At 42.7% G+C, this 25,447-nt stretch overlaps 1 protein-coding gene across 3 annotated transcripts in view; it reads right to left on the bottom strand.

Moving 5' to 3' along the window:
• ewsr1a (EWS RNA-binding protein 1a) overlaps positions 1-23,031 on the bottom strand; it is a 73,583-nt gene extending 50,552 nt beyond the window's left edge. For 2 of the 3 annotated variants that reach the window (XM_084324075.1, XM_084324077.1), the window contains exons 1-4: positions 22,914-23,031; positions 22,079-22,115; positions 16,408-16,459; positions 9,827-9,953 (exon numbers count right to left, since the gene is read on the bottom strand). In XM_084324075.1, coding sequence (XP_084180201.1) covers positions 9,827-9,953; positions 16,408-16,459; positions 22,079-22,115; positions 22,914-22,929 — 232 coding nt within the window. In that variant the 5' untranslated portion in view covers positions 22,930-23,031. The remainder of the gene's footprint in view (positions 1-9,826; positions 9,954-16,407; positions 16,460-22,078; positions 22,116-22,913) is intronic. The other variant, XM_084324076.1, reaches the window with a different exon arrangement.
• Positions 23,032-25,447: the final 2,416 nt, after the last annotated feature.

Below are 25,447 nucleotides of genomic sequence, written 5' to 3'. Positions count from 1 at the left end.
CTCTACATCATTCCTAACCTTCCACATTGTGTAGGAGTCTGCGAATATCATCAGCTGAGTTTCTCCCCTTCACAAAACCCACTTGGTCTGAGTGTACCAAACTTGGTAGCACATCTTCTATTCTATTCGCTAGTATATTTGCCAATACTTTTTCTTCCAAATTGCTCAGGGATATAGGCCTATAGTTCCCACAGTATTGAGGGTCTTTGCCCTTTTTCTGTAGTAACGTAATAGTGGCCGATCTCAGGCTAGTGGGCAAGCTCCCTTTTAACAGTGAATCTTGATATACTTTCAATAGTCTTGGAGAGATTATATCACTGAATTGTTTGTAGAAATCGGGAGTAAACCCATCGTCTCCTGGTGCTTTGCCTAATTTAAGGCTGTTGATTGCCGCATGTATTTCCTCTATTGAGACCTCCCCCTCCATTGACTTTACTTGTTGTTTCGATAACGACGGTAATTCAATCTTGTTGAAGAACGCGTCCATTTTTACCTGATCCACCGCCGCCTGTGGGGTATACAAATCCTGGTAAAAGCACCTGAAAACATTATTAATTTCCTTTTTGTCCGGAATAATTTTGTCATTCTTATTACGAATCGAGGATATAATATTTTGATTTTGCATTTGTTTAACCCGATTTGCTAGTATTTTACCCGCTCTCTCCCCTTGTTCATAATATCTTTGGTTGGTCCTAAATAAAGCATATTCAGCCTTTTTTTGATATATGTTCAATTCATATTTGGATTTGTTCAAATTTCTCCACGTTTCTGGGTCTGGTCTCTGACTGTGCTGTTTCGAGAGTGCTTTAATTTCCTCGTCCAATGCTGTCATTTTTTGGTATTGCACTGTATTGTATGAGTCGTCCTCTCATGTATGCTTTACATGTGTCCCACATTATGCCACTATCATCTATTGACCCTTCATTAAGTTCCCAGAATTCCTTAAATATAGTTCTAATGTATGCACATGACACTTCATCATTCAACATTAGGTTATTGAATCGCCATCTGCGAGACTGTTGCCCCTCCTCTATGGATGTGATTACCAAATCAACCGGAGCATGATCAGATATTACAATGTTCCCTATCCTACTATCTGCTACTTGTTCTACCAATGCGCTAGAGATTAGGAAATAGTCTATTCTAGAGTATGAGGCATGTGGGTGAGAGTAAAACGTGTAGTCTCTTTCATGTGGGTTCAGAACCCTCCAGATATCCACTAGACCCAATTCCTCTACCAGTACACCGACCGCAAGTCTCCCTGCGTTGTCAGCGGTCCTGGGTTGAGATGATTTGTCCAGCAAGGTGTTTCCAACCAGGTTGAAGTCCCCCCTTATGATTACGTTGCTATTCCCTATCTTCCTAATCACCTCACATACTTCATGAAAAAAGTCTGAGGACGACACGTTGGGCGCATATATATTAGCTAATGTAGTTCTCTGTCCCTCCAAATCAGCATCCAATATAACCCATCTCCCCTCATCAAGCGAGAAACTGTTGTGCACCTTAATGTCTATGTTTTTTCTCACTAATATTGCCACCCCCCTCTTCCTAGAAGAGAACGTACTATAGAATATTTGTCCCACCCAATCCCTCTTAAGCTTGGCTGACTCTTCCTCATTCAGGTGCGATTCTTGAATTAGTGCAATATCCGTCTTTTTTTGTTTCAAGAACGTCAGTATTTTTTTTCTCTTAATGGGATGATGACATCCGTCTATATTCCACGATACTATTTTAATCAGCCCCATATCCCTTGTAATGTATCTCCCCTGTGCATTCCTGCACGTAGTGCTTCTATGTCTGGGGCGCTATATCCCATATTTCCATATCTAGGACCTGAGACTGTGATGATATACATACAACAGCATAGTATATGATGAAATAAAAAGGAACACATAAAAACATAAATACATTTCCCCCCCCCACACTTACCCAAGCTACGTTCGATATGACCCCAAATAGAACAATTGTACAGAGGGTGAGATCGATACTCACCCGTGCACTTTGGTCCCCCTTGTCTAACAGAGGAGTGCATTTGGCACAAGGCAGGTTGCCCAAAACTGTGCCCCTACTATTTTGTATACCCTAATGTAACGTATGGCTCACACTGTAGTCTATATACAGTGTGATCAATTCAACTGAACTTGTCAAAATGGTGACGTTTTTTCTCGTCCAACAATTAACATTTGTATATCCCCTAGATATATATTGGTACATTGTAACTTCTATGTCAGCCATATTGGACTGTGGTTAATTTCGCCATCCCTTTTTTATCTATCCAGGATATATATATTTTTTTTTTATACAAATTGGCACTTTGCGATGCATGTTACTCTATGACGATGCCCCTGCGACTTATCTGTATCCATGTGCTTCTTGATCGTTATCTTAATTGACCGCCTCCGACTGTCCCCGTCTGAATCCCTGGAGTTTCTCCCGGTACCCGTGTTGTTCATTGCCCTGCTGTGGGGGGGCCTTCATTCTCCGTCGCCTGTATGCCGCCTCCCGGTCCCCGTTTTCTTCCCACTGTCTGCCAGGTAGACAACCGCAGCATCTCCCCTCGATCCGGGTCGGCAGCAGGGTTCACCACGGTGATCTTGAAGCCACGTCTTGCCATATCCGCCGTCGCCTCCGCCGCGCTCTGGTACAGGCGGGTGCCATCTTCGTAAAACACCCTCATTTTCGCAGGATACAGTGTCTGGAACTTGAGATTCTTCTCCTTCATCATTCTCTTGGCCTCGGCATATTCTCCTCGTTTCTTCAGTATTTCAGTGGGGAAATCATGATCGACATAGAAACGCTCATTGTCACATGAGACGTTTTTCTTCTGCCACGTCCGGCGTATTATCTCTTCCTTCATTTTGTAGCTCCCAAACTTAACCACGATTGACTGTGGCTTCAGCTGCGGGCCGTTAGGCCTTGGGGCTAATGCCCGGTGTGCTCGTTCGATACGAAGGTCCATGTCCTGAGGCAGGCCGAGTGCGTCCTTAAACAGGCCGTCTAGAAATCCATGCATGTCCTTTCCCTCTTTATCCTCTGGGATACCATATACCCGTAGGTTGTCCCTCCTCGCTCTGCCCTCCTGGTCGAGCAGTTTAGCCTCCATGTCGGCCTGTCCCTGCATTATCCTCTTGATCAACACCGTCGCCGCATCAAGCACATCCTCATTTTCTCCGATTCTTCCCTCCGCCTCATCGAGTCTGTCGCCCATTTTGTTCATCTCATTTTTTATTTCCCGAAATTGACGCTCATTATCTCTTCTGAACTCTTTAAGCTCCTTGAAGATGTTCACCAGCGTGGCCTCTCGTTCAGAATCATCGTCGCCATCTTTTCCTCCCGTTGTATCGCCATTCTCTGCCATTCCGTCGTCTTTTCCAGTTGTAATCGTGTTCGCCCTACGTCTTGTGATAGCCCCTTCTTTCATCCCTATTAAATATATACCCTGGTGTTGTTAATAAATGTTTTCCGGGGCTATATCATTTTGCTGTCGGGGAGCTCGTGAGTTAAGCTGCCATGTTCTTCCGCGGTCAAACCGGAAGTCCCATTTGTGGAACATTTATAAAATAAAAAGTAGTCTACTTTGAAAAAAGACTACCATGTGTAGACCTACTTTGAAATAAAACACAGAAGAGGAGAAACAACACTGGCATCTGTAGACCACTTTGAAATAAAACCCTGAACTAAGCAGGTATACAGTATTTGAGTCCTTCCCTTATTTGTAGAGTTGTTCCGATACCGATACTAGTATCGGAAATGCCGCCGATACTGCCTAAAATGCTAGTATCGGTATCGGCGAGTACACGTAAATTCTAGCCTCCGATCCCATGATGTAATTTATCTCCTGCCGAGTCCTGCGGAGAGTGAGGATTATAAAATGAACATGTTTTAAAGTGTGATGCTGTGTCATTTTAACAGCAGATACACTTTCTTAAATTCCATTGTCCCCGACAGTGCCGTGTGACGGGGAGCTCGGACGGGAATCGGGATGTGTTTGGCTGGTGTTATGATAGCATTAGCTGGAAAGATAGCTAGTTGGAACAACATCCGCTTTTAACGTTACATCAAATCAGATGATCGCCTGTCCGTTCTCCAGGACCTAACACTGTCCGTGACCGTCTATCAACAATAATGCACCCACGGTGAATTGTATTTAAGTTAAGTAGCTACGGACTAGCGTTAGCTGACTATTACTAACGTTATCTTAATGTCGATGCGGGAAGGCGAGCTAGGTCAGTTAGCTTAGCTTGATAACGTTACCGTGTCTAAAGTTGGTGCTATTCACATAATCCAGCAATAATGGCTGCAGACCTGCAAGCAAAGTACAGCAAGTGCCAAAGGATAAGAGTCTCAGGCGGAGTTTCAAAAGAGAATGTTGAATATTTATTTTGCATCAAAAATCACAACATGAACATGCCACTAGCTTACAGACTGAATAGGGTATATCTGCAGAGCCACTGAGTAGCGAGTGCAACACCGTTTAATGTCCGTGTGGATCATTGGAGTAGGGTATATCTGCAGTGCTGCAGCCCATACTCATTGATTAATGATACTAATACAAATCTATACAATCACCTGTTGTTGAATAAATACCATACGTTCTAGTTATTACTAAAAAACAGTATAACAGTATCTAAAAAAAAAAAAAAAAAAAAGTATAATTTATATAATTTTTTTTTTATGCACTGGTATCGGATAAATATCGGTATCGGCCGATACCCAAAGCTTAGGTATCGGAATCGGATCGGAAAGGGAAAATGGTATCGGAACATCTCTACTTATTTGTGGAAAATGTATCAAATAAAAAGTAGTCCACTTTGAAAAAAGACTGGCATCTGTAGACCTACTTTGAAATAAAACACAGAACTATGCAGCTCTATTTGAGTCCTTCCCTTATTTGTGGACAATTTATTAAATCCAAAGTAAATATTTAGTTGTTCAAGTCAAGTCAAGAGTTATATTTGTCACAGCATACAGTGAAATGCGGGGGGGGGGGTCATGCCCGCAGCGATGTGCAACACAAGTAATAAGACAGGAATGAGAATAGGACATTTGTGCAATAATACAATGTGCAGTAATACAATGCAATAATACAAGTAATAATAATAACAGGTATATGTACATAAAGTTTACAAGAGCATGGTAAGACATGCTAAGGTCCTGCGATAGTGCAATACACAGTTAGCTACGGATGAGGCACTGGGTCTTGTTGTTCGCAAATTTCTCACCACATATCAGGCATACAGGTAAGCCTGCATCGTTAAGTCGTGAAAGCAAATTAATCTGTCCACGCTGAATTAAACCCTCTATTTCTCTGACTTTCCTTTTTTGGATTTTATCCATGGTTATCTACTGGGGGGTCGGAAACTCAAGATTAGCCACTTGCAGACGGCAGGGAGAGTGGGACTGGGACATATATTTTAGTTGATGAAATATTTTAGTTGACGAAATATTTACTTAATTTCAGTGTCACAGTATAACCTCAATCTCCAAAATAAGAGATTAAATTTAAAAATATATATATACTCTTTATTTATTTTTTAACAGGGAGCCACAGCTGAGTGGCTAAAGAGCCGCATGCGGCTCCGGAGCCGCAGGTTGCCGACCCCTGCTCTACACTAATGTTCACCTTGTAGATGTAGAGGTATATGAGATTCTACACTAATGTTCACCATGTAGATCTGGAGGTATACGAGATTCTACACTAATGTTCACCATGTAGATCTGGAGGTATATGAGATTCTACACTAATGTTCACCTTGTAGATGTAGAGGTATATGAGATTCTACACTAATGTTCACCATGTAGATCTGGAGGTATATGAGATTCTACACTAATGTTCACCATGTAGATCTGGAGGTATATGAGATTCTACACTAATGTTCACCATGTAGATGTAGAGGTTAGGCTTGGGCGGTATGACAGTATTACAGTATACCAGGGTAATCATTAAAGACTCCAGTCACCCGAACAACTGCCTCTTTGAACTGCTGCGGTCAGGCAAGCGATACCGGAGTCTCAAGGCGAGCACAGAAAGACTCAGAAGAAGCTTCTATCCCCAGGCCATCAGGCTGCTTAACGAACAATGAATGAACACTACACAACAACAACCACCAAACGCACATAGCACACACATCCACACGCACACACTCACTTTAAACAAACACACTGTAGCACCCACTCCACACACTTTATAGCACACACCCACTTTAAACAAACACACTGTAGCACCCACTCCCCACACTTTATATTTATTGATGAAGGATTGCACTACAACTCGTACACCTTACTGTAAATTGTACCTAAATTGTACCTCATCCCATTTCTGCTTTGCACTATATAGTACTGTACATTAGTACACTGCATAGTATTGTATATTATATGGTAACTCAGAACATTGTACATATGTCTATACCGAACACTGACCTCATTTTCTTCTTCTAAAATTACATGCTATACTATGTTATTTGATACTATCTTGTCTAGCACAGTCTCTGGAGCGTAACAGTAAGAAGCATTTTGTATGAAAGTATTCTGTACTTCTGTATGACAACTATTAAAGAAACTTGAACTTGGTATTTCGAGATCCCGCCGGTATGATTCTCAATACCGTGACATCACAGACTGCTATTACACTGACACTGAGTTGATTGTAGTGCACAGCACGCGCCAGCAGAGGGTTACGTGGCTATCCTTCTGGGACTGGGCGCAAACGTTATAGTAGTACCTGGATGGTGCAGGGTAACTGGCTACCGTTCTGGGACTGGGAGCTAACGTTATAGTAGTAAATGGATGGTGCGGGGTAACTGGCTACCGTTCTGGGAGCTAACGTTATAGTAGTACCTGGATGGTGCGGGGTAACTGGCTACCGTTCCGGGAGCTCACGTTGATACCTATATCTAATTCGTCCTCGGACGGGCCCTCCATCGGTGCTTCCAGTCATCCCGATCCTCCATGCATCTGGGTAGCTCGCCGGTGCTTTCTGTTCCCGCATCTCTCCTGAGTACGTCCACGTAGGTTAACGTGGGACATCCTCGTGATCGATGCCCGTGTGTTGGTTCCCACAGCACAAGTTTGCTGGTTGGCATCTCATGGTGTCTCTGGCAGTGACCTGCCAGCCTCATTCTCCTGACTGCCACTTTATCGCTCACCTTTAGCACCCCCCATACAAGTTTGCATTAGTGACATGCTCATCCCTGTTGATGTTGAGCACCACACGCATCATTCTGGTGTAGCACCCATCCAAGGACTTCTGCAGGGTGGGCTTCAAGGTCCAGCATTCACTGCCATACAAAAGGACAGACTAAACTGTTGCATGAAAGAAGTTGAGCTTGATTTGACGGGGGAGGTTGGATTTCCACACACTGGTCATGCCGTTCAGAGCCCTCCACGCAAGTGCCTTCCTCACTTTAAGGTCTTGCTCGGACGAGTTGACCCACGAGCCCAGGTACTTGAAATCACTGACTTCCTTTAGAGCAGAGCCTCCTGTTGTCGGTGGATGATCCGGGAGGATGTTATACATTACGACCTCGGTTTTCTTGGCATTTAGCCTAAGGCCAACCATGGCGCACTCCGTCTCCACTCTGCACAGGAGTTCCTGTGCCTGCTCCACCTGGTCAGAGAGCAGGCTGATGTCGTCCGCGTAGTCAAGGTCTGTTAGGACTATGGCGGGGTGTCGTCTCGATCTCCTTGGGGTTATTGTGAGACCAAGTTCCTGCTCCCGTCCATCGATGGCCTTCCTGAGCGCATAGTCGAGGACTATGACGAAAAGGAAGGGGGCAAGGGTGTCCCCTTGCATCACTCCAGCCAGGATGTCAAATTCTTCACTGTTGCCGTCTGGGGTTACCACCTTGGCCCATGTACCTGTGTGCATAGTCCCTATGGCCCGGAGTAGATTGGGAGGGACTCCGTAGGCCTCGAGTATCCTCATCATTACGGCTCTGTGTATCGAGTCAAAAGCCTTTTTGAAGTCGATAAAGCACAGTACCGCTGTCAGGTTGTTCTTCTTCACCTCCTCGATGATTCTTCTCAAGGCCAAGATCTGGGCCACAGTGGTCCTCTTCTCTCGGAAACCATTTTGGTTCTCCCTGAGGTGGGGTCGATGGCATTCCTTATCCGGTTTAGTATCATGCGATTGTACATCTTTGCAATGACACATGTCAGACTTATGCCACGGTAGTTGTCTGGCTTCGAGAGATCTCCGGACTTAGGCACTGGGATGATGTTAGAGAGAGACCACATATCAGGCTGGTTGTTTTTCATCAGGGCATGGTTGCAGAACTCCAGGATGATGTTGTCAAGGTCACAGTTCTTATAGACCTCTGGATGGTGCTAACTAACTAGCTACCGTCCCGGGAGCTCACGTTGATACCTGGATGGTGCTAACTAACTAGCTACCATCCCGGGAGCTCACGTTGATACCTGGATGGTGCTAACTAACTAGCTACCGTCCCGGGAGCTCACGTTGATACCTGGATGGTGCTAACTAACTAGCTACCGTCCCGGGAGCTCACGTTGATACCTGGATGGTGCTAACTAACTAGCTACCGTCCCGGGAGCTCACGTTGATACCTGGATGGTGCTAACTAACTAGCTACCGTCCCGGGAGCTCACGTTGATACCTGGATGGTGCTAACTAACTAGCTACCGTCCCGGGAGCTCACGTTGATACCTACTAACTGGCTACCGTTCTGTGATTTGTTTACTTCGAGGTTGAAGAAAGTGCACTTTCAGGTTGAAAGAACGGCCCTAATCTCAACGTTTCAATATAAGCGTTATGTATGGTGATAACGAGTATATTGTTAGCTCCCTTTATTTCAGAGGTTAAGAGGTTCAAATGTAACAGCATAGACAGAGAAAACTGCTTAAATGGAATGTTGTCCGCCAGCCAGCAGCAGCAAGCGTGTGATAGTCAGCTGACAAAACAAACTACAATGTAGGCCTACAGTAGGGGTGGGCGATATGACGATATTAAATAAATATCGGGTACAGTTCATTAACGATACACTTTCGAGTCGAGTAGGTAGTAGGGCACAATGCAGACCGTTGAAAAGCGGCATAAGAGAATACTTCATAATGTTTCATGCAATTCAAAAGTAAATATATATTATATATATTTAATACACATGATGCACACACACCTTTACAGTGTTTTGTTTACCAGTAGGATGTTATAACATTGCTGATACAAATTATTATTATTTTCTCACAATAGTGTGTCTGTGTGTGTATTTTTGGCTGAAGTGGATAGAAAACACAGTACAGTGCAAAAGTCTTAGGCACCCAAGAATTTTTATATAAATTGTCTTAGATGTTAATACATTTTTTCTGTATTAGTGTGTCAGTAAACTACTCTTAGATTTTTAGAAACTTTTAATTTAATTATTTTTGAAAGCATCTTCATGGTTTAATGCAGACATTGCAGGGGCTATTATAAGCATCATGTTGGCGTGACTATATGCACCAAAGGGTTAAATCTATATAAATATATATTGTGTATCGTGACATAGCCAAAAAATATTGTGATATCATTTAGAAGCCGTACCGCCCAACCCTAGCCTACAGAAGCTGTGGTAGTTGTCCTAGGTGACGTATACCTGGCAGCATGGACAGCAATGTTCACACTATGATTTAATGTAAGCCTGAATGACATTCATCAGTTCTCTCGTCTTAATCATCTCCCTTGATGTGTTTGAGGGTCATGTGGTGGTGGTGACCCTAGTGTAAGATCTGACGTGTCGACCGGCTGATAACTGCCAAATGGTGGGCAGACTCCACCCCACCAAAGGCGTACGCCAGCATACTAATGATGCGGACCCACTAATCTCACCTGAAGCAGGTTGTTGTTGTCCGTAGGAGGAGCCGTAGCCTTGCTGGGAGTAGGTAGAGTTGCTGCCAGCTTGGGAGTAGGCAGATTCAGCAGCAGGCTGGCCGTAGGAACCGTATCCTGCCTGCTGCTGGAATGGAAAACAGTGATGTGTAAGCATTTCACACTGAATGTCCTTTAACCTCTTAACTGGTGTTTTGAGGACCTCTAGCGGCTCGGGTGTGCATACAATATATCGAATTAAAGCCCTATTTGTTGCCTGTCGATTGCCGTTTCAGGCGACAAAATCCGTTCAGCGGTTCTCGAGTTACATGCCAATGTCAGGCGTGCGCCAAAGTACACTGCAGACTTTTATTTTTTTTTCGAATACGACCCGCGACTCCCGAGGCTCTAGCTCCGTCAATCATTTGGCGATCTCGGAAATTATTAGACAGGGTTGTAACTTGTAACCAATGTGTGTGGCTTTCCAATGATACCGCAAGTGGGGATGAGCAAATCAGGGATCTAGGTGAAAAGTCACAAGCGAAAACAGGAAGAGAAAAATAACGCAGAATGCATTGGAGTCCATGAGAAAACTGAAACCGGCAAAGCTTCTTTTTTGTGTTTACCAAAATCGCTCCTAATCACTCATTTCTGAATGGATTTTTATGAAATTTAGACATGTACTATACAAGACTTAAGGCTATGGACTAGGGATGTCCGATATTATCGGCCGACCGATATTATCGGCCGATAGGCAGTAAAATGTGATATCGGAAAATATCGGTATCGGTAAAAAAAAAAAAAAAAACACAAATTTTTTTTTTTTTACATTTATTTAACCTTTATTTACCCAGGCAAGCAAGTAAGAACCAATTCTTATTTTATTTATTGTCAAAAGTAAGCATGTTGGTTTAATTCAACAACAAGAGATATGTAATGTTAATTTTTACTTTTTTAATTATCATATTTTGCACAGATAATGCTTACATTTAGAAAGCCTTTTGAATGCATCCAGTGAAATTATTAATTACCTGAAATTATTCAGTTTTTTTGGGGGGAAACCCTGCATATATCGGTATCGGTTGATATCGGTATCGGTATCGAAATTAAGAGTTGGACAATATCGGAATATCGGTATCGGTAAAAAAGCCAATATCGAGCATCCCTACTATGGACCCAGGCTGTTTTCAGCCATACCAATGTTTTGGGAAATATACTTTTGGATTAGGGTTGTAACGGTACACAGAAGCCACGGTTCGGTACGTACATCGGTATTGGGGTCACGGTTCGGTACGAGTTCGGTACAACAGAAAAAAAAAATGTATAATAATAATTATTAATATAATTAATTTTTTACATTTTTTAAATGTATATATTATATTTATGATAATTATTATTATTATTAAATAGAATAATTTTCTATAGGCTTGCCCAGGGATTAAAGCAAAAAAAAATCTCCTGACTGAACTTTTTTTCTGGCCAAGTCATATTCTTATTTTAACCTCTACTGTATTTTTTTTTTAATAGCGTTAGCGTTTTAAGGGAGCCTACTTGTAGAGCGAGCCTACTGTCCTGACTGTGACTATAGAGACCCTACTGTTGTGTGCTGGAGAGCGTGAATGCAAGTCTTGTGGCTAGCTTCTGATTGATGGCGAGCTAGCACCCCTCCCCACTTTGAACCATGAACTAAATGGCTTGTTATCATACAAACAAGGGACTAAACACGTTTAGCAATTATGCCACAACAACAATGGACAGTCTCCTCCCCACCGTTTGTATATATTTATTTACCACCCACTCACTCACCCCCTCCTAATGTACAGTCTCCTCCTCATCATATGTATATATTTACTGTTAGGATCTCTGGGTAACAGTACTGTATATTTGCATATCGTATATGTGACAAATGTAACAGTACTATTACTATATACCTGTAAGGCATGTATGTCCCTATGTCATAAATGTCATGATGTCATGTGTATGTTGTGTATGTCATAAATGTCACTATGAATTGAAAATGGGGGACCCTGATGATGTAAACAAGACAAACGCCTTTCTCTGGTCTACATCCCCTTAACAATTGTGTGTATTGCTACTGGATTTACAAGATCCAGAGTGAATGAATGAATGAAAACTTTATTTAATACACGAGACCCTCTTCTTGGGACCAAGTAAGGTTTTGTCGATAATCCAATGTATAGTTACAACCCCCCCCCCCCATCCCACCCAACCACCTCCAATGTACAGTTTCTTCGTCAAATGTATATACTCTTTTTAGACTATTTTTGTATCACAAACAAACAATAGGCTACTGTATTTGTAAATCTGGTATGTCATAAATGTATAGATGTAGCAGTATTGTCTATCTGTATGTCATGTGTGTCATATATGTTATGATGAACTGAAAATGGGGGACCCTGATGTAAACAAGACGAAAGTCTTTCTCTGGTCTGCATCCCCTTAACAATTGTGTGTATTGAGCTGTACTGTACCCATTCTGCAATCTGTTAATAACAATCAATCAATATTTAACAGATTGCAGAATGGGTACAATACAGTACAGCTCAATACACACAATTGTTAAGGGGATGCAGACCAGAGAAAGACGTTCGTCTTGTTTACATCAGGGTCCCCCGTTTTCAATTCATAGTGACATACATGACATACAGGTATATAGTAATGTTACATTTGTGACATATATGATATGCAAATATACAGTACTGTTACCCAGAGATCTCCCGGACAAATGGGAGAAAGACGTTTATTGAGCTTAAAAACAATTGATACCGCAAATAACGTTCTGATTAACAAAGTCATTCGTTTTGTGGCATTAACGTTATCTAGATTTATCAACATTCATACATTTATCAGAAAGCGAGCGGCGCAAGCACACACACGAAACACCACCAACAACAACAACAACGACAACAACACACTGCTTGTCGCGTAAATAACGTTCTGATTAACAAAAGGCATTCGTTTTGTGGCATTCACGTTACCTAGATTTATCAATAGCAATAGTAATATATATGTTTCTTTAGACTAGAATAAGTCAAATGAACTTACGGTCTCGTAAAAAGTTGCCGCATGGTGTTGATGAGTCAAGTTTACTCGCGAGTAGAGCTAGACGCTAGAGAGTCTCAAAATGGGCGCTTCCCATTGGTGCTGAGCACAGCGGAGGCGGGTGAAAGGGCTGTAAACTCAGAACAATCTCGCCTTCTGGTTGGTTGCATTTGCCTGAGAATTTGCCGATTGCTCGCAAATGACTGTTTGGTGCGGCCGCGGTAGGGGAAAAAATGATATTTGACGCCTCTGATTGGCTCAGGTTAAAATCCGTCACGACTCCAAATCAAATGACGGAATCTCCAAATCAAATGGACGGATATCCGTCCCAAGACGGAACGCTTTAATGCCTGCTTGCCGTGGTAATTAGTGATACTGGTGTAATTCTGTGTTCAGGCATCCACTTGCTTACTGCCCCTTTAAACTTATCCTTGCTAAGTTTCAGTTTCACTTCCAGAGATAATTTAACTTCACGAGACTGAATACTAGAGAACAGATGACATATTACAACAATGGCAGAGGATTATTTGGATTTAAACAGTGGAGCTCAGATGATCTGTCCGGAAAAGTAGGTTCTTCTTTTTATTTGATGAGCTGTGCCTGTGGCTGTCCGGCGGGGGAGAATGTTGATGTGTTTGTTGGCGCGTGTGTGTGTGTGTGTCGGCGACGCGTGTGTGTTTCTTTTCATTGGTTTCATTTGGTTAACGTTATTGGGCGCACAAGAAAACGAAAGAAAACTGTAATGATGACCCTGCAGCTGTTCCAATGTAAATGTGCCTGGCTTTCTCCTCCGTGCACTTTCGCCACTCTGAAGTCTGAGCTCGGTGTGCCCGGCCACGCGCGCTGTTCTCACACGTACCTCGCGAGTGCCTGCATGTGGGTGTGTGTGCGCTGTGGGGCGTATTCGTCGCATGGGTGCGCGTACCGCACTGTTGACAATGTTGACTGGAAAATTATTCTTTGATAAGCGACGGGCAGATTAGACACATAGCCATAACATAGATTAGGCGATATTAACGTTAACATTGGCCGTGGATGGTGGCATTCAAGGGGGTAAAAAGGAAAACACGGCTGGCGCTCAAAGTTGTTATTGTTTTATTCCATATTTATAACGCTATTAACGTCCGCGATCGACATGCATGACCTACCCACATATTTGATTTTCGAAACATGCAATACCGGCCAGATCCGCTTAGGGGCGCCATCGCTCCACTGCAGTATCATTGAGGGCATTTGAAAAAAAATTCTTTTCACTGTCTGTGGGCGGATCATATGAGCCTCGGTTCCAAACGAACACCCTCCATCTTTGATCACGTTACCGATCGCATATTTCAGCCTGGAATAATGGGATTTATGATTAGCCAATGGACATATCGATCTACCAGATTCCGATGACTAATGACGAAATGCTGCCGGCGATCACATGGCCTGACGGTAGGATACTATTCCCCCAAATTACAGCTGGATTGGACATTGTTTTAAAACCTAACGTGATCGATCACTGACATTGGCTACCTGAACGCACACTGTATTGCTAATCAATAATACTAATCGGCGTTCCCCGCCGCCCCCATTTCATCCATAGATGCTCTGTAATAGTACGGATGCTACGCAGTTTGTTTTATTTCATTTCGTATATACACAGCAGAAATGGCGTTTGATATAACGGCGCCAACATTTAGCCTATTATCTAGCTTCCTGGAAAAAAGACGAGACGAAAAGTGCGATATACCTTATATTCACGACGCTATAAAATGACAACCAACCGATGGATTTTTATTTTCTTTAAGCCATTATGAAGGCACGGTTTATGCACTCAAGTGACAATGAGAATGGACAGATAGCAATACTATAAATTATATATATAGCTCTTAGAAAGTACATCGGTTTGTAAACAAACCTCTGTCCTCTGAGGCATAAATCAGCGCAAGACTGGTCGCCAAAGTGTTAACACTATGGCGTCCGTCCACGAGTATATACGTGTTTCGATTCCATGCGTTGTGGACCAGAGCCACGTATATACTCGTGGCAAGTTGTTATTGTTTTATTCCAATTTATAACGCTATTAACATCCGCTATCGAGATCCATTACCTACCCACATATTTGATTTTCGAAACATGCACTACCGGCCAGATCCGCTTAGGGGCGCCATCGCTCCACTGCAGTATCATTGAGGGGATTTTAAAAAAAATAGCTTTTACAGTCCTGTGGGCGGATCATAGAGCCTCGATTCCAAATGAAGACCCTCCATCTTTGATCAGCTTGCCGAACGTATTTTTCAGGCTGGTATAATGGGATTTATGATTAGCCAATGTACATATCAATCTACCAGAATCCGATGACTGGTGAGGAAATGCTGCCGGCGATCACATGGCCTGTAGGTAGGATAATATTACCCCAAATTACAGCTGGATTGGACATTGTTTTATAACCTAACGTGATAGACTACTGACATTGGCTACCTGAACGCACACTCTATTGCTAATCAATAATACTGATCGGCGTTCCCCGCCGCCCCCATTTCATCCATAGATGCTCTGTAATAGTCCGGATGCTACGCAGTTTGTTTTATTTCATTCGTATATATATACAGCAGAAATGGCGTTTGATATAACAGCGCCAATGTTTAGCCTTTTTTGCAGCCTCCTGAAGAAAAGCCTAGACGAAAAGCGCGATAAACCTTATATTCACGACGCTATAAAATGACAACCAACCGATGGATTTTTATTTTCTTTAAGCCATTATGAAGGCACGGTTTATGCACTCAAGTGACAATGAGAATGGACAGATAGCAATACTATAAATGATATATATAGCTCTTAGAAAGTACATCGGTTTGTTTACAATCCTCGGTCCTCTGAGGCCTAACTCGCTGCAAGACTGCGGTCGCCATAGTGTTAAGAGGTTAAGGCCCAATCAGTGAGCCAAACATAAACAACCAGGTCAACAAAGCGGTAAACAAACAGGTAGCCCCAACACCACAAATAACAAACAGGAATGGAGATATTCTCATTCTCAAGCAGATTGACTGAGCTCTTGATACTAAACATATTCAAATGCGATTCCTGTGTCTTTTGTGGCTGTAAAAGGTATGTTTGTGTTGGTAATGTGTGTAAACATTGGAGTAAAAGATAACTATAAATATTCCAATTTACAACAGATTGAAAGTCCCAAAAAGCTCATTTTCATTCTACAGATTAAACTCTTCAAGAATGTATGTGGATATACCCCATATTTATATGACCTAAACATTTCTGATCAGGGCTTTAAAAAGATAATTGTGGTTATTTTCAACATCTTGCATCATACAGCTAAATTCTGACTAAAATCTCATCAATTTGCCTTGAGCAACAAGACAGGAATACTCGTGTGCTGAAAAGGTCTGTACTGTTGCTGAAAAGATATGCATATTAAATAAATGTTTGAATGAATGAATAATGAGTGAATCCTCACCCTAGTATAGGGCACTTTCTCAAATAAGCTTCATATACAGGGATAAGTGAATCCCTACATAACAGTCGACAATTATATGACCTACCTGGGAGTTTTGACCATAGGTCTGGGAGGACTGGGCTGTATAGGAGCCATACCTGGAAATATGAGACAACAACGTGAACCATTGACCACTGATGCAATGTGGGAGAGAATAGGCTCACAGCACAAGATAAGTCAGGTTGAGATACGGTTATGGTTATCTTAAAACAGTGTCACAGTGGCAGGGCAAGAGCCTTTCACTGCCTTGTGAATTATCTAACATCAAAATACTTCCCAAAGGTCAGTGAATAGTAATACCACGATCACAACACCACAACACAAATCATGTTAAACCCAGATTCGGCTCAACAAGGGACTAAACACGTTTCGCAATTATGCCACATCAATGTGGAACGCCCTACCCAAAGCTGTAAAGGAATGTGAATCACTACTACCGAGTTTCAAAACCACTCTCAAAGAACACCTACGGGAGACTGCAATTCGAAACTGGCCCCTGTAAATGTCGTAACCCAACCGCGTGTATATTTTCCCTAAAGGAGTGTTCAAAACACGACAAGACCGTTTGCATCACTTCCCACGGTTCTCGGCTCTTATTCTACCGGTAGTGCGGTAGTTGTTGCCACGGTATTGGGTCTTTGGGTGAATACTTCATTGGCGGGGAAGAAGAACACTGATAGCGGTGTGTGGACCGTCCCGCGAGCCCCAGACCACCGTCCCGCAAGCCCCAGACCTGTGGGTGGCCTGGGGCTCGCTTGCCCAAAGACCCAATACCGTGGCAACAAGTACCGCACTACCGGTAGAATAAGTGCCGAGAACCGTGGGAAGTGATGCAAACTGTCTTGTCGTGTTTTGAACATTTATGTTGCGTTCATGGAATCACGTTAACACATCCACCGCCGGAAACGCTTTAAAACGTTATTGCCCGCCATGCTTTGACCGCCAGACCACGCTGTACAGCGATATTGAGATCAATATTTCATTTCGACATGGCATTCATAATTCATATATACACCTCCGGCGCTGTAGCTGGACCCTACGGCTCAAAAACGACGGCTCAATACCGCCGCCTGGTGGATGGTCGGGCGAGTTACACTGGTAAACAGGATATGATTGCTGTGCGTCCATTAAATTCATCCGGCCGTCAGACATTGTTGCAAGGCTCCCGACAGATACTATAGTACATATCGATCGCTTTATAAACTTAATAATCTATATGATTTCGGCGTTTATTGCGACATACAAACCGGAAATGGACCTAGGTGATCGACGTCCTATACCTGGGATCTTTCACCGCCAGTCTCATTGACGCACGGTAAGAGGAATATAACGTTATTTCCAGCCCAATTGTTTATTCTTTTCACTGCAAACCGATCTGATCAATATATCACCCATACTACATAAAGCATTTACTGACTATCACGGAATTATAAACGACGACCCCCCCCCCCCTATCATCCGCGCATGATGAAGCATAACGTTAGGCCTGCCACGATAACACATTTTGCTTGGCGATTAATTGCCCCCGAAAATATCGCGATAAGCGATATTATTGCGACCGGTTAGAGAATTTTTTTTTGAGAAATTTATTTCCCAAAACTTTTATTTTGAAGCCCACCGCTCCGTCTTTTCCTGTGTTTTAGACTTTTATTTTGAAGCCCACCGACCGGACCGGAAGTATTGTTGCGATTATCAGGTACTTTGGGTACCAGAAAAGTCACGTGAAACACTGCAGACCACTGATTGGTCAGAATAGAGACGCGTCTCTAGGATTTCATAATCATTATGTTTGCAGCAGGCACAAGTGCAATAAACAAAGGATACAGTCACTGTGTATTCTGCCTCATTTATTGATTAAACAAAACCGACATCAACACAATTTGCCACCGAGCGGAGAGTTTAGTCTCGCAAAAAGATCGCTGACTTGTTAAGGCTTGTTGTTAGGTTAGGTGCTAATGTTGTGCTAGCGTTTTAGCATGGCTATCGTACATAGCGTGATCAATATAACTCGCTATTGATTGTTTGTATGAGTAACGTTAATGCTAGTAGAATAGACACAACGTGAGGTAATCACCATCCATTTTAAACCGGTTATTACCTAATGCTAACGTTAGCAAATAGACGCGACTGGTAACGTTACAGCTTGTTAGCCTAATGCTAACGTTAGCATAGACAGCCTAGCTAACGTTAACGCTTGTAGAATAGACACAATGAGAGGTAACGTTAGCGTTAGCAGAATAGACACAACGAGGGTCTCGTTAATGTTGTTATTGATTGATTGATTGAAAACTGTGTTTACTCTGTTTGTATGAGTAACGTTAATGCTAGTAGAATAGACACAATGAGGGGTAACGTTAGCCCCACAGAGCTCCTGTGCTGTGCTCTGTAGTAAAGCCAGCGGCCCGCCTCCCAACACGGACAGTGACTGACAAGGGGCACTGGGTCCGCCTCATTAAAACAAACGCGCAAATAGCAATTAATCGCGCCCGTCAAAATCATTGCATTCATTTTAATTATCGCTGCAATTAATCGATTTATTGCTTATCGCGGCAGGCCTACATAACGTATAGGATTTTTGTGTATCGGGAATAAACGGCAGTTGATAATCTATATATGCGTTTATGCCTATAACTCACGTTCTATGAATTACTGCAGAAAACGATAAAAACATACTTATATTCTAGAAGGTATTTTTGGAAGAATCTATGAATGAAAAATTATAACGTTCCTATATCATGAACGATAGATAATCGATGTTGAATGGGCCATAGTAATGTCAATTTAGCAATACAATTTAAAAAGTTATAGCCCTGCAAAGAAGGTGAACATCTCCATAGGCTTAGAGTGGTGGCAGTGAGGCTACATTGATGGATATAACCGTGGCAGCAGCAGGGTTTCCGTTAGAAAAAATTGTTGCCGGCCTCAGTGTCCGGTAGATTTCAATCTACCGGTCAAATGAGAGAAATTCCGGTCAGAGTTTATTGAGCTTAAAAACAATTGATAGGCAAAAGAATGACAACAAAACAAAAGAATGACATCATCAAGGCATGTAGATTTATAATATTTTTACTTAAAACTAGGCTACTTTTGCGTATAAAGTCATTATATTCCAAATTAAATAAGTCCTGAGACTCGTGCTGCTGCCGACTTTAAATCAAATAGGTGTCTGTGGGCAGTCGCCCGACATTAATAAACAACAGTCTGTTATAATCACATTTTTATGAGCTAACGAATTCCGTTATATTGGACATTTGTATTAATTATATTAAGCGAAGAACTGAGAAATTTGACAGAGAGAGACGGCAACATTATCGTGGGTTTGCGTGACGACTCTCTTGACTTATTTGTGAGAGTATGTCGATGCAGAGCAGCAGATTCAGCTGTTATTGGCTCTTTTCTGGGGACCGCACAGCAGCGCCCCCCACCCAACATTGAATTGAAAATGGCTGAATTAGAGTACTGCTGGAGTACTGCATTGTGCTGCTGCTGCTCCGGCTCTGCAGCTTCACAAAAGTTCGCACACCCAGCACTAAGCTCTCGCTGACAACGTCATTGTCATTATTAGAAGCAACGATGAAACAAATGTAATGATTGTTTCGTTCATCGCATAGGCTATTTAATTTTAGCCTATTTTAATACAATTCAAATAATCAAATTGTGCTTAGACTCAGGGAATTATTTTCACCGGACATTAAGACCGGAGAGATTAAATATGTCGGACTTCAACAGATTTTGCCGGTCAAATACCGGTAATTACCGGCTAACGGAAACGCTGGGCAGCAGGGAATGTGTTAATATAGAGAGATTAAAACAATACGTTATTTCGATTGATATGAATTGGATAATGCTGGCTGCAGGCTGTTAGCAGAACTAGCGTAACGCGCTGTTTGGGCGTAGAGTCAGTGGCCAATCAGATCGCGCAAACCGAACGCGGAAGTGCAACTCCGTTTGGGAAAATATACACGCAACCCAACCCCCTCCAATGTACAGTAAATGACCAAGTATGGTTGTCAATATTCCAATGTACAGTTTTGCTTGTACAGTTCTCTGGTCTGCATCCCCTTAACAATTGTATGTATTGAGGTGTACTGTACTGTACCCATTCTGCAATCTGTTAAATTTTCAATCAATCAAATCAGATCATCTGGAATCGGATTGAATGAATGAATGAATGAACGAAAACGTTATTAACAGATTGCAGAATGGGTACAGTACAGTACAGCTCAATACATACAATTGTTAAGGGGATGCAGACCAGAGAAAGACTTTCGTCTTGTTTCCATCAGGGTCCCCCATTTTCAATTCATATAGACATTTATGACATACACAACATACATGACATTTATGGCATAGGGACATATAGGTATTTAGTACCGATACATTTGTGACATAAGCGGTATTCAAATATACAGTACTGTTACCCCTAGATCCTAGACAGAGTATATACATATGATGGGGAGGGGACTGTACATTAGGAGGGGGTGGGTGGGTGTAGAGCCATATGGAATCCGCGATCACGGAATCGCGGACAGAATCGCGGAATTGAGCAATAAAAATGGAATCCACTATAAAAAAATAAAATAAAATTTTTTTTTTTTTTTTTTTTACTTTTTTTTATGTTGTGGGACTTGTACAGCACTTTGTTCAACTTGGTCAGTGCTGTAAAGTTTAAACCTTTTAAAATCTTAGACAAACAAAACACTTTGCTTTCATGAAATATTGTAAGCCGTCATTTGAGGCTTTATAAAAGCAGCACAATGAACACAAATCAGTCAGTGCCGAGTCCGACCTCATCTTAAATAACAAACAGCATTGCTTGTTGTAGTTAACAAAGAGAGGCAGTGTTGATTTTGCAAAAATATATATATATATTTTTTTTTAAATAATCAAATTTTATTTTCATATTCGAATCCCATGCCCATCGAACGAAGCTTCGAAGCTTCAAAGTATTTAAGACGGCCCTATTAAATGGACTGTTATATCTTATTAAATTGTGGACATTTATTCATTCCCACTTATTAGACACTATTTCCGATGGTAAAATGAGCGTACAAAGCAAAATACAGAATTCTGAAATATTAAAACGGAAAAAACGGAATTTGGAAAAAAATAAAATGGAATTTGGAAAAAAATAAAACAGATTTCATATGGCTCTAGGTGGGTGGGAGGGAAATATACATACGGCGGGGAGGGAATATATACATGCGGTGGGGAGGAGACTGTCTATTAGGAGGTGGTGGGGGTTTTGGGCATTTACGGTGGGCAGTTTCGAATTGCAGCCTCCCGTAGGTGCTCTTTAAGAGCGGTTTTGAATGTGGGCAGGGATTCACATTCCTTTACAGCTTTGGGTAGGGCGTTCCACATTGTTGTGGCATAATTGCGAAACGTGTTTAGTCCCTTGTTTGAGCCGAATCTGGGTTTAACATGATTTGTTGAGCTTCCTCTGTAGTGGTTGTGGTATTCACTGACCTTTGGGAAGTATTTTGACATGTACATGGGCACCCCGGTCGTATAGTGCGTGTGTGGAGTGTGTTATGTGACAAAAGACCGCCCGTCTCGTCCCCAGCTCCGACTCATGAAAGAGACATGTATGCGCGTGCACGTGGAGTTTGGCCTTGGCCCATATTACGACTGCACCTGTGCACCACTGCAAAAAACTAGGGACAACTGATTGTATACGACATGAAACCAAATGCAATTAACGTTCAATAACTCACCCCTGCTGGCTCCCAGCCTGGCTGTAGCTGTTATAGTCTGCAAAACATCAAACTAAACATTAGACGACACATCGAAGAAGGCAACACATCCATGTGATGACGATTAGCATTATACTACGGCGGTACCGATGTAACCTTTATTTAGCCATTAGAATGAATGAATGAATGAATGAATGAAAACTTTATTTAACAGTTTGCAGAATTGATACAATACAGTACGGCTCAATACACACAATTGTTAAGGGAATGCAGGAGAAAGACTTTAGTCTTGTTTACATTCAAGGGTACTACGACTATGCCTGCACCTCATGGTACCAAAGCACCTCAAAGGCGCTTTTGTGTGTATTGTCGCTGTACTGTATTGTACCCATTCTGCAATCTGTTAAAGTTTTCAATCAATTCAATCAATCAAACACATCCATGTGATGACGATTAGCATCATATAATAATACGGCGGTACCGATGTAACCTTTATTTAGCCATTAGCTAATTATGTGGTGGGCTTCACGTGACGTTAGCTAGTATTGTTCAGCCTGGTTAGCGTTAAATCATTAACGTTGCATTTTACTGGATAAAGTAACGTTAGTGTAATTATAACATAGTAATTGGATCATCCTGCAGACCATTCAACCCAATGTAGGCCAGTCGGTCCTTGACCAGGCCTGCTTCATTCAACAACAACACGGACACAAGCCATTCATCCATCCATCGCATCGTTAGCTTCGCTAGGCTGCCATGTTAGTCACCTAACTGGCTAGGTTTTCCTTTCAAATATTGAGGCACGATATAAACAAATATCCCTGTAACCAACAACAATAACGTTTGATATTCTTACTAGCCGCAGCAGCCATTTCGTACGGTGTGTATAGACCGGGAGTGAAGAATCAAAGAGAAATCCCTGAACAGCGACGCGCTTTTCTCTTCGCCGGTTCTACAAAGTAACCGCGTGACGAGATTTCTTCTTCTTCGTGTAAATTTCCGGCGGACTACGCATCTAGGCGTACTCCAATAGGGTCCAGCTGCAGACTCGGAGCCTCGGTCCAGATTGGGCACTTCCGCCCAGCCACAAGATTATTACTCCTGTGACAGGGCAATGCGCTGATTGGCGGAAAGTATGGAAGTATCTCGAATTACGTCTGACGTTTATGATAAATTCAGCAGCATGGGGAGGGCCGGGGGGAGGGGAGGTACAGGTAGTAGTAGAAGACATAGAGGTACAGGTCACATAATTATAGTACAGTGGAGAAGTAAAAATAGAATAAAAAGGCAGTGTAAACAATATACAATATTATTAACTCTAATAATAACACGCCTCGCGGGCTCATTATAATGCGAGAGCCGTGGGTCTGCACTCTGCATTGTATAGAGCGGATCCCCCGGCCGTATTCAAGCACTGGAGCGCTTTGCGATGGATCAAAATTAGATAGGAATCAAATGTATTGTCATCATACAGCACCTATAGCTATATAATGGAATAGACTGTATTAATATAGTAGTAATAATAGTAGTTGGCTAGTTGCGCGCTTCTGGCCACCTCCCGCAGTGCGTGCATACACACATTGTATACAGTACGTACAAAATTAGTTGTCAAGAGCCAATCGCACAGGTTGCCTCATCTCATCTGGCTCTGCAAATAGATCTAGAGTCTGAATATCATATAGCCTGCTGATGATCTCTCTCGAGTCAAATCCATTCTGATTTGGCGGCGCCACCTACTGCACACACCATTCCACAATAACCTTCTTCTTCACTGGGTATAGTGGCAGATTGCAACCACAAAAGCTGCATACCGCCACCTACTGTACAATCCATTCAACCCCATAACACACAAAACAACAAACCCATCCCTAACATCACCACCCTATCCAAACCTAATCTATGAGTCCCTCCTTGCCTCCTGTGGGCTGACTCTGGCGTCCTTGAACACTCACCACCCCCTTCTCCAACTCTACTTGATCCCTCACCCTATTTAACTCCCTTATAACGTCCTCCACTGTCAACCCCTTCATACCCAAGTGTCCCACTGCTGCTTGAACTATCAACTGGGTCCTTCTAACTGTCCTACTACTAACCATCGCTGTTGTATTCACTACTCCTGCCACAAAGCCCACTAAATCCAACTTCTCCCCCCACACCCTCCTTTTCTCCTCCTGAACTTCCTCTACTGTCAGATGCCCTCTTCTAAAACCCTGATCCCCATCTTGCTTTCCCTGATCCTCCTGCACTATCCTCACTGCCAACTCCCCTTCTCTAAACCCCTGACCCTTGCCTTGCTGTCCCTGTCCTACCTTCCTAGCTGCCTCTGCATAAGAAATCCTACCTTCCCTTCTCACCTGCTGGACCTCTACCTCTCGTTTCACCGCCTCACAACCCCAATACCCTACACTATGCTTCCCACCACAACTACAACACTTCGGCTCCACTCCCTGTTCACACTCCCCATACTTATGCTCCCCACTACACCTACCACATCTCTGTCCCTTCCTACACAACTTAGCTATATGTCCAAACTCCTGGCACGAGATTTCTTGGGTTGCCAGTTTGGGAAAAACCCTTCTTCTTCTTCTTCTTCTTGGAGTTTTACGGCGGACGGCCACCAAAATTGGGGCATTTACCGCCACCTACCGACCCGGAGATCGGCCAGTCTTCCCGTCTCCCCTCTCTAACCCCTATTCTAACTACCTAACCTACAAACACCTTCCTACAACCACACTGTTCACCATCCCTATCAACCTCCATCTACATTATACTACATATCCCACTCTCTGACTCACATATATTTCAACTTTCAATTCTATCTAACTTCCAACTCTGACCCTTTCCCTCAAACCCTATCATACACCCCCACCTTTCTCAAAAACCCCATCACCACCCTCGCCTTATCTCCCCCTCCCCCACTCAGTATTTCCGATATCCCCAACTCCCTAACCCCATCTCCCTCAATCTTCCCTCCATCTCTCTCCTCCGCACCGTATAAGCCCTACACTCCAATAGTACATGCCCCACTGATTCCTCCTCCTCCTCACACCCCTCACAGAGCCCACTCTGATGCTTCCCCACCAGCTTCAGGTTTTTATTAAACCCACAGTGCCCCAGCCTCAACCTCATCCACACTATTTCCTCCCTCCTATCTCCCAAACGGGATCATCCCTATGTTCCCCGGGTCCTATGTTCCCCGGGTTCTATGTTCCCCGCTTTGATTGATTAATAGATTGAACATTTTATAAATTTATTTTATTTTATTAATTATTAATGTCCACCTTGTTTCGAACGGTTAAGCTTAAGCCCTCTTTCGAACTGGTTAAGGTTAGAGTTTGGAATCAGGGCTGGTGGTCTAAAATTTTCAATCAATCAATCAATCAAAGCGGG

Source organism: Notolepis coatsorum (genome assembly GCF_963971535.1).
Source record: "Notolepis coatsorum genome assembly, chromosome: 11".
NCBI lineage: Eukaryota > Metazoa > Chordata > Actinopteri > Aulopiformes > Paralepididae > Notolepis > Notolepis coatsorum.
Note: the sequence above shows the minus strand (reverse complement) of the source record. Positions and strands in the feature narration are given on the sequence as shown.